We start from the raw sequence: 12,585 nt of genomic DNA, 5'->3' as shown, positions 1-12,585 counted from the left end.
AACCACCACCCGGGAAAATAGAAGCGAAAGAGCATTGGTGCTGTAGGCTGATCAGGGAAGTTTGCCCAGCAGAGCGAAGGAGAGACAGAGAGCGACGCTCCATCCCAAAGAGGAGAGAGAGAAAAGTGGCATGGCTTGGCTTGACAGGGATGCTTTACTTGAAAACCTCTGCACCGGAGATTTATGGTCTTGACGAGAGAGCCACTGAATCAGGAAGTTGCCGTGCTTGTTAAAGTCTGACATGCCCTCTAAAATGAGAGAGAGAGAGAGAGAGAGAGAGAGAGAGAGAGAGAGAGAGAGAGAGAGAGAGAGAGAGAAAACAAGAAAAGAACAAACAATGAAATCATGAACATGAACAAAGTCAAGAACACAACCTTATTTTCTATGTAAAAATCTGGACCTCAAAATGAACTCAATGAATGCAGTCAAAAAATGAAAGCGAACCAATTAAGTTAAAAAGTTAACAGTAAAGATGATCATTTTTCATCAAAGCGGTATTGAAAAGTTTCCAGATTAATAGTGCTGACGTTAGAAGATTCTCAGAAATCCTGGCCCATATTAGTGAGCCATCTAGATCTAGTCGTATTTATTGTATTCAGAGATATAAATAAAACTTTTTCCTAATGGCTCACACTAAATTATATTTGCTATTAGTCAGCTAAATGACTTTGCGTTGAATATTGTACGCGTTAAACCTTCATGCGTTATGAAACTATCCTGTATACGTGTCTGTATAGCCTGGGAAAATGTATGCTCTCGATTCCAATCATGTTGTTCAACTTACTTATGGATTTCGATTATTTGCTGGGGTCTAAACAAAACACAGACTGCGTGTATCTTTTGGGAAAAACAGCAAATTATGGAAAACTTCAAGTAGAGATTATACAAATATATAAATCTATATGGGTTTACATTTATATTCTACATTTATGGCATTTGTCAGACGTCCTCAGAGCCTCATTTAATAAACACAACTGAGCAAGTATAGGGGTTAAGGGCCTTGCTCTGGGGCCCATGAGTGGCAGCTTGTTGTATTTTAAATAACCTTTAGATCCATGCAATGCCTTAACCGCTACGCTACCACACTCTAGAATGGTTCCTCTAGGATGTATATGGTTTATTGTTTCTTTAGGATTGTAAGATGTATAAGAGGAAGAGTGGACTTACTTGAGCAGGGGTCCATGCTGCAGGATCTCAGTGCCAGAGGTTTGGATTCCAAACACAGTCCGATAGTGTTGTCACGAGTGTGACAGAGCACCTGCCTCTCTTGTGTACCTTTGCCACACGTCACTGAACACTACACACACACAAACACACAAACACACAGCACCTTTAGTACGCAGAAAGAATGCAAGATCATTAACTGTTTATCGCAGGGCCTTAAATGCCAAAACCCTCCATAGTCCAGTGACAATGAATTTATTTATATACATTATTTTGCTAAAGGAAACCCATGAAGAAAAGGCCAAGCTTTTACATGATTTAATACATTTCAGGCAGAAAAAAAAACACATGAGGAACACATAAAACAGCAATTTCTGTGTCATTAGTTTAAGAGACACGACTAATCACTAATAGTTTGGAAGCATTGAAAGGTTACTCAAGGTCATTCTGTTATGTCTATTTCTTATTCTGACCTTTTTTAAGCCAAGTATTTAATAGAGCTGGACCTTTACAAATGTAGTTCAATAGCTCTGATCTATAATATAAAATCTAGTAGGTTTCTTCCTGCTTTGTTGGGACCCGAAGCAAATAAAGCAGAACCCAGATTTTTCAAAAGTCTATTGAACCCTTTAAGTGAATTAATGTGTGTATATGTGTTCATGATATTTCACCTGTGACCACGGGCCGAGTTTCCACTCAGCAGGACAGAGCATGCGGTTGCAGTCACGTCTCGCCTCTGGACGTTCATCGTTGCAGTATCGACTCCGAATCGACTTGAACTTTCCATCTCTGAGTGGCTGAACGCAGCGCACAGAGCGTGTCTGAGTCCCAAACCTGCCACAGGACTTACTGCACTCACCCCAGTCTCCAGTCACCCAACTATAACAACAACAACAACACAAACACACATATAGAAGACATTTATCAGTTTCTAGTTTTGTTAAAGTGAAAGGTAACTGGCATTTTAGATTTTACAGTCTTAGTGGTTTCTAGTAATAATGTAAGTAGTAACAGGAACTAATTGGGATCCTCCAGAGCAGCAGATTGGAGTTTCTATCAGATTTCAGACATCATGTGTTGCTGGGGTCAAAGGAAACTGCCGTAAGCCCTTCACAGTAAAAATGGCGACTCCCTGTAGTTTTGAACCCATGTTGCTCGCTGCTTTAACCAGTCAGATTTCAAGTTGGCCACACTAGGGGCCCTCTAGCAGGCTTTACATCACGTCAGCAATTTCAAGTTTTTTGGTCAGAAAGCACACTAGGCAGAGCTCACAAACTGCATCAGTAGCAAACTGCACAAGTTCAGATATATATTCGTGCAGATTTAACAGCTGTTTTTTTTTTTTTTCTTCATTCCATAATGATTGACAGAGGAGAAGAAATTGATTTGGTCACAGTTGCAATTTCGAGATACTTTTCAAAAAAGGCTGGACATCATGAAGAAAGGTTAAAACAGTCCAAAACAGTTCTTAAGCTTTTTTTATGAAACATTTATACTTTTCTTTTCTGTCAAATTTGCACAAAAACACACAATTTGCCTTCATCCCAAATCCCAGGGAATTCTATAATGCACAAAAATGCAGGAAAAACCTGGGGTCATTTGATGAGGTGAATATCGATGCTTCTGCTATAGATGATGTATGTGGGAAGTGCAGTTGTGGCTACAGTGAAAGGAGAAGTGTGGAATTGTGTTCATTGGGTTTCTTCTTAAGTAATGCCATTCATTCTATCTGGATGAGATTCCTGTGTGTGATGCAGCGCTCTGTTATACCGAGTTTCTCTATAATATTGATGGTTTCTAAAGCCATAGTGTCATAATGACGCTATTGAGAGGTGGATTGATTCAGGTACGACAGCACTGGTTATAAGTAACAATAATTTGATCAAAATTACACTTACACCATATTAATAATTATAATAAGTGTTGGCGTAATTGTCGATTATTATTAGTATTATTAGTATTGCATATGCAACACACACAAACTTATTCACACACATACTCACACACACTTACGTACATGGGCTGAGCACATTCTCGTAGGTAGCAGTCCCTGAAAATTACAGAAGGCTTTTTGATTTTTTCACAGAAGCGCCGGTTCACCAGCCTCATCTCGGAGTTCTTACGGCATCCATAGCGTGTCATCTGTGTGCCTTAAACATAACACACACATACACACAAAACAACACCAAACACACAGTACAGTATTAATTCGATTCTCATTCTCTACCTAGCAGTTTTTTCTTTCACAAACACACTGTATACATGTGCTGCTAAAATGCAGTACCTGTCCCACAGCTCTTGGAGCACGGCGTCCACTTCTTGACCACCCAGGAGTAGGGAACGGCATTGTCAGGCACCATGTTGTTCTCGTTGGATCTGTCACTCAAACGGTCAAAGTTGGTGATGTATTTGATTGACACTTTCACCCGTGCTGAGCTGTGCATCCGGATCTATCACATACATGTTTAAACGTTAAAATGCAGCTTAGCCTAGTCAACACGCTTCGAAAATAAGACTTTCAGGACACATTTCAGAAGTGGCAGGAAGTCTGGGGGCGCTGCATCGCTGTACAAGGGGACTGTTTTGAAGGTGAATGTGTGTAAATGTAGATAAATAAAGTTTTTTCTCATAAACAGAACTAGTCTCGAAACTTTTTTAACACCACCTCGTACAGTGCCATAAATATTCTGTCCTATTTTTAATTACCAAAATCTCTCCCCTTTTCATATAAAGTGGGCGGGGCTAATCATGGATAAACCGTGAATAATTCTTACTTTCAATAATTACAAGATTAAAGTTACTTTCTCCTCTGACAAAGCATTTAATCAAAATTATGCACAATTTGTAGGATTTTGATGTAACAAAATCTTTTGGAACACAATGTACACAATATTCAGCAGGAAGATACAGGGAAATGATCCATGAAAGCGTATGTGTTTTATTTAGAAGGACTCGTTAAAAAAACTAATAGAAATCAAAACAAATCATATCAAATTTTATTTGTCACATACACATTCATACAGAGTACGACATGTAGGGAAATGCTTTTTACGACTGTCCAACATGTAAATAGAAATTAAATATAAAAATAAATAAATAAATAAATATAAATAAAAATAATAAGTATAATAAAATAATAAATTATTACTATAAGTATAAAAATAGGGATAAAAAATAACTACCATAATTTCCGGACTATTAAGCGCACCCATATATAAGCCTGAATTTGACAAAGATTTTTATTTTATCTATAAGCCGCAGGTGTCTAAATTGAAACTAATGAACTTTACACAGGCTTTAACGAAAGACAGTGTCTGTTACACGGCTTGTATCTAAACAGTAGCCTACCAAGAAAGTCATTGTTCACCGCTTCCTCCTTCCTTTCACAACTATTTCTCTCGGGAGTTTTTCTTTTGGCATCGTCGTGCGTTTAAAAATCACCATCGGTGAAGTTTTTCTCCCGATGCCGTGCAGCTCAGAACACAGGTGAAGTGTGTTTTCATGCCCGGTTGTTTTCAGCGTGACGAATGATTCACATTTCCTGTAGACAGTCCGAGTGAGCGGCAGGTCAAAGGTCAGAGGAACCTCATCCATATTTATGATGTGGTGCGGCCCGATTCAGTGGGAGCGCATCTGATTTAATATAAAGAGTTTCATTGGTTCACCTGAACCCGTTCAGCAATTTCATTGGTCTAATGATATAGTTCTCAGTTTTTTTGGCTTGAAGTTTGTGAAACCGGGAAAAACCCAGGAACAATCCATATAATAGCCGCTGCGTTGTTTAAGCCACAGAGTTCAAAGAGTGGGAAAAAAGTAGCGGCTTAAAGTCCGGAAAATACAGTATCTATCTATCTATCTATCTATCTATCTATCTATCTATCTATCTATCTATCTATCTATCTATCTATCTATCTATCTATCTATCTATATATATATATATATATAAGAATAAGACAGAAATGGATATATATGACATAGATAGGTCCAGATTTAAAGTGTCGCAGTCCCTTTCACTTAAATGGTTCATAAGCTGAAATTAAAGTGACATTGCACGAAGAAAGTCCAGTATTGAGGTGTGTGCTTACTATAAAACCATGAACTCATGTGCTTACCATGATAACAACATCATTCTTCAAAGGTCCATCTGTCTGAATGGTGTCTTTGAAATTCTTGTTCTCGTACTGCCACTCCAGTCCTTTCTCGATGACTGAACGGGTTTCTGGGTAATCTCCATGAGAGTTCAGGAAGAAATCACCAGTTGCTTTGTTCTTTACAGCTGCACAAGCACCAAAACACTTAGTGATACAGTCAATGAGTCAAAATTCTATCAAAGAAATTCTGATTTGATTACCCAAAATATTAGCTGTTCCATTGAGTTCCTGGATAAGCAGATGTCTTGCTCCTCTTGGAATTTCAAGCACTTTAATAACACCTATAATACCAAAGCACAAATCATATTTTTAATGTAAAGTCACAAAACTCTTCAATCTATTCACATCTGTTCATTAAAAGCCCTACCTTTCTTATCGGCAAAGGTGAAATTGAACCTGTGAGTCTTGCAGCTGGTTCCATCCCCACTACACACACCGCACTTGTCCTCCAGAATTGGTGAACCCACCACGTTCTGACAGTCCACTTTCTGAAAAGGAAAAGAAATTACCATGAGAAAAAATCGCAAATCAGTAACGCTCACACACACATACACTCGCACACAAACGTATATACGCAAACGCAAAAATGCCTACATCTCACCTCACACTCGCCATACACACACACGCTGTAGGGGTCTTTGTAGGAGCAGCGGATGCCTGGTTCCACCAGCTCCTGCATGTTCACCACCACTCGTGTCTCTTTGGACTGGCAGTACAAGGTGCAGCGCTGTTTAGCTACAGGACATGAAAAAGCACCATTAACAACAGAAAAGATATATTTAAAGGCATATAATGCAGTTTAAACCTGTTTCAGTGCATTATTTTTATTTTCTCGGCAGGCTTTATTCACTTTACGGACAGGTGTAGAGTCTACAGCTTTACTGAAACGGATAGGTACAGAGATAAAGCTTGTTCACTGGGACTATACTGGGTCATAAAGGCCTGGGAGACATGCATAGAGACCACACCTTCTTCACTGAAACTGACAGACACAAACACCACACCTTCTTCACTGGAACTGACAGAGACCTTGACTCCTTCACTTGGACTAAGACACAGGACACAATTCCTGTACGGGAACAAAAGTGATCCCCCCCAATCGTACATTGAGTGCAGAAGTCACATTTCATTTACTCAGACTAAGAGGAACAGGGCCCATGCCTCATTCGCTGGGGCAGATATGACATAAAGGCCACAACTCCTTTACTGGGAATGGCAAGTCATAAAAAACACACTTTTATTGGGAATGAGAAGCTATAAAGGGCATGTCCTCTTTACTGGGATGATCTGTCATAAAGGCCACACCTCATTCACTACCTTATTCACTAGGACTGACATGTCATAAAGACCATGCCTCTTTCAATGGGACTGACATGTTATAAAGGACACGCCTTATTCACTAGGAAAGACATGTCGTAAAAGCCACAGATCATTAACTATGAATGACATGTCAAAATCCATGCCTTATTCACTACAACTGACAGGTTATAAAGGGCATGCTATATTCACTTTAAATGACGTGTCGTAAAGGCCACGCCTTATTTACTATAAAGGACAGGTTATAAAGGCCACACCTTATTCACTATGAATGAAATGTCAAAAAGGCCACGCCACATTCACTTTGCATGACATGTCAAAAGGCCATGCCTTATGCACTATAAATGACAGGTTATAATAGCCACGCCTCATTCACTATGCATGACATGTCAAAAAGGTCACGCCTTATGCACTCTAAATTACATATCTTAAAGACCATGCCTTATTCACTATGAATGACGGGTCATAAAGGGCGCACCTTATTCACTACAAATGACGTCATAAAGGCGTCATTAATTACTACAAATGACATGCCAAAAAAGGCCACGCCTTATTCACTACGAACGACATGTTGTAAAGGCCACACCTTATTTAATACATCATAAAGGCCACACCTATTTCACTGGCAGTGACATGCCAAAGGCCACACCTCCTTCAAATAAGACAAGTTTCATTTGTTGTGAATGAAATTTCATAAAACCCACACCTCCTCTTTCACTTAGACTGACATTTCCGAAAGACCACCCCATTACTGGACTGACATGGGATACGCCTCATTGTTTGGCACTAGGAAGTCATAAAGGCCACGCCTCCTTTTTTGGGACTGGCAAGTCGTAAAGATCATGTCTCTTACACTGGGACTGTCATATCATATAAGCCTATACTGTGCTCGTATCTGTACAAAATGCAGTGACTGTAACATCTCTATGAGTGTATTGTCAAGCGAAATTCTTTAAACAGACATCCGCAAGCACGCGGTTTGTTTGCCTCCTACCGTATCCCTGACGAATACACACATATTACTTTCTTATAAGAGTAGGTGTTAGTGTTGGCAGGCTGCCAATCAGAGCTGGCGATGGAGGACTAAAAAAAAAAGTGTGGATTTGCCAACATACCTGGAACTAAGTTACATCAAAAATCCATTCATCTGTTATTGATTTGACACATTCTGCCGTCTGGCATCAAGTCTGCACGACTCCTAAAGTCCCCGCTTAGCTAAGATTCTCTGTGGCTGTTCCTGCCGTGATCAGGAGATCCAGACTCACAGCTGAGGAGTTATCAGCTCTGTGGAGATTACACATACTACCGGCACAGCCTGTTTGAGGGAACTCGAGCTTGCAGACGTAGTATACAATGAAACACTTGGGAACATGCTAAAGGGAAACAATTCAAGATGGGTGATTATGCGATGTGTAATCAGCGCATAGTTGCTTATTTTCCAATAACGACACAATCCTTTAATACTGCAGGCAAAACTGACAAATGTTCATTGGTTAAAAGAAAGACATAGAATTTATCCATTTATGGTTATATTTCAGACCAGTAACTTTCCTGCTACTAATCATTTCCATTAGGTCTATAGCTATAAACTGTGTTTGCACCAAAAATGCAAAAAAATCCATTTTCTATACGAGTGGATGTGGACGTTGTTACTATAGAAGTATTCCAACAAGCTCATTGATATAGAGACAATTTGTCTTGCAGGTGTACTCCCAGCCGACAATGTTCAGACGCCCTTCTGACAAACCATTAAGCCTCCATCATTGGCACTCACAGCCACAGAGAAGAAAGGAGGAGAGAAAAACTGCCAAAACTTTACAAACAAGCAAAAAACATAAAAGCCTGTACATCAGAAGATTTAATAATAAAGTCATTGGACACAAAAAAAAGAACGAGGAACTAAAACATTTCTGAGGCTCCTCACTGTCGCTTGAGCTTCTGCGTCAATTCAATATCGCTTCATCCGAAATCCTACCAGACGCTTTTAAGCTCCGAAACTGGGCTCACCAGAATAATAATAATCTAGGCACAGAACTGCTGTATTGCTGTCAAATCTCTACGACTCCAGAAGTCCCCAGTTTACCCACTTTTTCTTGTCGAGAAAGCAAGATCCGAGATTCACAGCTGACAAGTTAACGGTTCTGTGGAGAATACTCAATCTGCTCGAGGAACTCCAGCTCGCAGAGGACGCGGGTAAAAGGCAAAAAGAGGCATTCGAGCTGGCAGCTAAAACGTGATAATATTTTTTCACTCATTTCTGGAACAGAAAACATGCACAGGAGATGCTCGTTTATAGGCGTAAAAACCGAGCCACATTAGGGTCTGAAAAAAAACAGGGGTCTGACAAAGGGGTTTCAATGGCAGGCTTTTTAAAACTCTGTATTTTTTTTTTCACAGTTTGTAACAATGTGGTGACTGTTTTATACTGGCTTTAAACACAAGTACTTGGTTCTTGAGTAATAGAACAGGGAAAGAAAACGCAGATACAATAAGAATATATATATATATATATATTTTTATATATATATATATATATATATATATATATTTTAATTTTATTTATTGATTTATTTTTTAATTTTAATTTACATTTTTTTTTTTTTTTTTTTTTTTATACATAAATAAACATTATATATTCCTTTAGCATGATATATTCTGTTTAACTAAGACTGTAAATAAATGGGGCTGGACATAACCCTGCTTGTTGGTGAAGCCAATATCGTAAGTAAATCCTGAGAATTGCATTTAGCTGAGATACGCTTCTGTCTAACTCAAACTCCATGCTACGTAGCTAACTCATACACAGCATTAGACTAGCACTTAACTCGAAAGTTCCATTGTTGGAATGAATGTTATTTTTGATGTGAATGTTAAATCCTTACTGCTTTCTTATCACTTCACTCTGACTATTTTCTTTTTTTGTTGTTTGGAAACTCACGGTCAGGGTGCTCATAAGGCAGCCAGTGGTGTTTCATGTTGTGGTACTCAAACTTGCTGTCCATGAAGCTGCACTGCTCGGCTCTGTAGTCCCGGTACGGATCCTCACACTCATGAGGGTTACACACCTGGAACTGGTAGTTAGAGCCTGGGCAGGTGCGTCCACCATTTGCAGGACTGCAAAAAGATGGATGAAGTAAAACAGGTCATTATCAATTACACTGCAATCAGTCAGTCAGCTCTGAATAATGGTTTTACATTATCTAAATAATTTTTTTTTTTTTTCATTGATTACTAAGAGTTCTTCTACTTGATAGTGATACTGACATGATACTGTAATTGTATTTGTTTTTTCAGCCTTTTTTGAAAAACTGCGTTTCTACTTTTTTTTTGTTTCATTCTGGCATGTTAAAGAGGCTGTTGTGTTGATGGTAAAAGCAATAATGAGGTATACAATTTGATTTGTATTTGAAGAAAAAAAAACGTGTCTTTTATTAACGTGTCCTAATGTTGAGTACTAGTGCATCTCTGAGCCAACGTTCAATATGAGTAAAATCTGTTTTGCAATATTTTTACTCAAGTATGATTTTCAAGTCATCTTTGAACCTCTGATGGTAAGACATGTAATAAGTGTGTAATGTCCTCTACTATTTTTTAAAAAACTACACAAACAATCAAATAACACTCGTTTAATTTTACCCTACAATTAGCCAACATATCTTTGGACTGGAAGAGAAAACCAGAGTACCCTGAGGAAAACCCCATTAATTAACAGAACATGCAGAGGCAGAGATAGAATTTAAACCAGACCTCAAAATGTGGGGCGAATTCGATTTACATTGTTGCACACATACCGTGGGTTGTCACACGCACGAGTGCGAAATTGTAGTCCTCTGCCGCAGGGCCGATTGCAGGCCCCATACTCGCTCCACATGCCCCAGTTCCCATCTCGCTTTATGATGTCAGGAGTCAGCCACATGCAGTGCCCTTTAAAGCAGTGCTAAATCCGAGAGCGAGACAAAGACAGAGAGGCACAAATTAAGCACTAAAAATAAGAATCGTGTGATGACAGAGCTGTTTTTTTGCAGCATATTTGTATAAATGACTAAGCACCTTGCCGTCACCGCATATGGTGCCGTCGATCGGCGGTCCTTTTTTGGTCTTGCAGAAAAAAGGATTGTCTGGATGAGCACACCACAGCTGCTTACATGGGTCAAAGGGGCGGTACTGAGGAAGAACAAGCACATGCGACATTATTGACACCATAGACAGAAAACATTGTTTCTATCAATGTGTACATATCGCTTCAAATAAGGGACAGAACGACAGATCATTTGACAGCAACACTTTAAGGCAGTCTGTTATAATGTGGTAAATGGCTTGGATGGCACTTATATTGAATCGAAATTTGTCTTTCAATGTCATAAAAAATTTAAAAAATGGCTACAATCACTGGCATTGACTGCTCTCATGCCAGATTGGATTAAGTAGATGAAAAAAGGCTATGGTAACTCTATCGAACCACGGTGAGCAGATGATACGTGAGCAATGCTTTTCAAAAAAATGTACATACTGTATAATCTAGCAACTGCTGTACATAAAAATAACAGTGATCCTTAAAGAGTTACTGTCTGATTTAACAGTGTGTCAGAACAAAAGCTGCTTCATGCAAACCAAAACCATAGCAATGACGGATAAAACAAAAAAAACATTTTCAGTCATGGCAATTCTGACAGCGTTAGACCAACATCACAGTCTGCTTACAAATGTTAGCAATGCCACATGACCACCACTTAGGTTTAGACATGAATGAGAGCAAAACGAGATGAACAAAACAAAATGATTATTGCGTTCTTTTGAAAAAAAATAAAATTTGTCCCTGTTTTCTTGACATATGTTTTCTCCTAAACTGGGCTTTTCCCGTGTAAAGTTTTTCTTCACTTCAACTATGAGACGCAAACTTGTTCCAGCATGACACTGCTCCTCTCCGCAAAGCTAGCTCCATGAAGATACACTATACTGACAAATGTATTGGGACACCTGACTTTTCCAGCCGTATGTGGTTCTTTCGCAAACTGTTACAACATAGTTAAAGACACTCAATTGTATCATATTTTCCATTCTCTTAAACAAGGAGACCCAAACTTGTTTCAGCATGACAATGACTCTGTGCACAAAACAAACTCCATGAAGATATGGTTTACATGGGCTGGAGTGAAAAATCTTGAGTGGCCTGCTTTTCCCAACCGTAGACTGCACCCCAGGCCTCCTCACCTCACCTACATCATCACCTACCTGACTTTACTAACACCCTTGTGGGTGTATGAGCACAAATCTTGACAAGCACATCAAAATCTAGTGGAACAGCTTCCCAGAAGAGTGGAGATTAATATAAATTGGGACTAAATGTGCAATGCACAAATCAAACGTTTGACAGTATTGTGTACAGTATGCTTTACATAGGTTGAACTGGAAGATCTTGAGTGGCCTGCTATAGAACGCTGACCTTAACCCTGCTGAGCAACTTTGGGATGAATTTTTCATGCTAAATGCACCCCAGGCCTCCTCACCTCACCTGTATCAGTACCTGACTTTACTAACACCTTTGTGGCATAATGAGCACAAGTCTCATACAAATCTTATGGTCAGTTGTCCACAAACTTTTGTCGTATAGTGTATAATGTTCAATTAACTGTGTGAGATAAACGAACAGTATATAAGTATATATATATATATATATATATATATATATATATATATATATATATATATATATATATATATATATATATACACACACACTTATACATTAAAATAATTATAAATGATCTATAATCGCTAAATCATACATCATATGGACTTTGTGATTTGCAAATTTTATGTATCCTATACAAGAAATTCATTAAATAATATGCACCTAAATGTAAAATTGTGGCAAACAGCTATTTCTTGCTAACTGACACTAAAAACACTCAATAAATTCTAATTACTGATTAAATTCTTTAGCATCAGCATC

The 12,585-nt window shown here is 38.7% G+C and overlaps 1 protein-coding gene across 3 annotated transcripts in view; it reads right to left on the bottom strand.

Annotated features, from left to right (window-relative positions):
* LOC124386140 (A disintegrin and metalloproteinase with thrombospondin motifs 2-like) overlaps nucleotides 1-12,585 on the bottom strand; it is a 132,427-nt gene that overhangs the window by 5,497 nt on the left and 114,345 nt on the right. For all 3 annotated transcript variants that reach the window (XM_046849788.1, XM_046849790.1, XM_046849789.1), the window contains 12 exons: nucleotides 10,683-10,796; nucleotides 10,424-10,569; nucleotides 9,571-9,746; nucleotides 5,917-6,050; nucleotides 5,683-5,803; nucleotides 5,516-5,596; nucleotides 5,277-5,440; nucleotides 3,449-3,614; nucleotides 3,182-3,314; nucleotides 1,836-2,043; nucleotides 1,168-1,297; nucleotides 159-248 (listed from right to left, as the gene is read on the bottom strand). In XM_046849788.1, coding sequence (XP_046705744.1) covers nucleotides 159-248; nucleotides 1,168-1,297; nucleotides 1,836-2,043; nucleotides 3,182-3,314; nucleotides 3,449-3,614; nucleotides 5,277-5,440; nucleotides 5,516-5,596; nucleotides 5,683-5,803; nucleotides 5,917-6,050; nucleotides 9,571-9,746; nucleotides 10,424-10,569; nucleotides 10,683-10,796 — 1,663 coding nt within the window. The remainder of the gene's footprint in view (nucleotides 1-158; nucleotides 249-1,167; nucleotides 1,298-1,835; nucleotides 2,044-3,181; nucleotides 3,315-3,448; nucleotides 3,615-5,276; nucleotides 5,441-5,515; nucleotides 5,597-5,682; nucleotides 5,804-5,916; nucleotides 6,051-9,570; nucleotides 9,747-10,423; nucleotides 10,570-10,682; nucleotides 10,797-12,585) is intronic.

The sequence above is a fragment of the Silurus meridionalis genome, chromosome 5 (assembly GCF_014805685.1).
Source record: "Silurus meridionalis isolate SWU-2019-XX chromosome 5, ASM1480568v1, whole genome shotgun sequence".
Classification (NCBI taxonomy): Eukaryota; Metazoa; Chordata; class Actinopteri; order Siluriformes; family Siluridae; genus Silurus; species Silurus meridionalis.
Note: the sequence above shows the minus strand (reverse complement) of the source record. Positions and strands in the feature narration are given on the sequence as shown.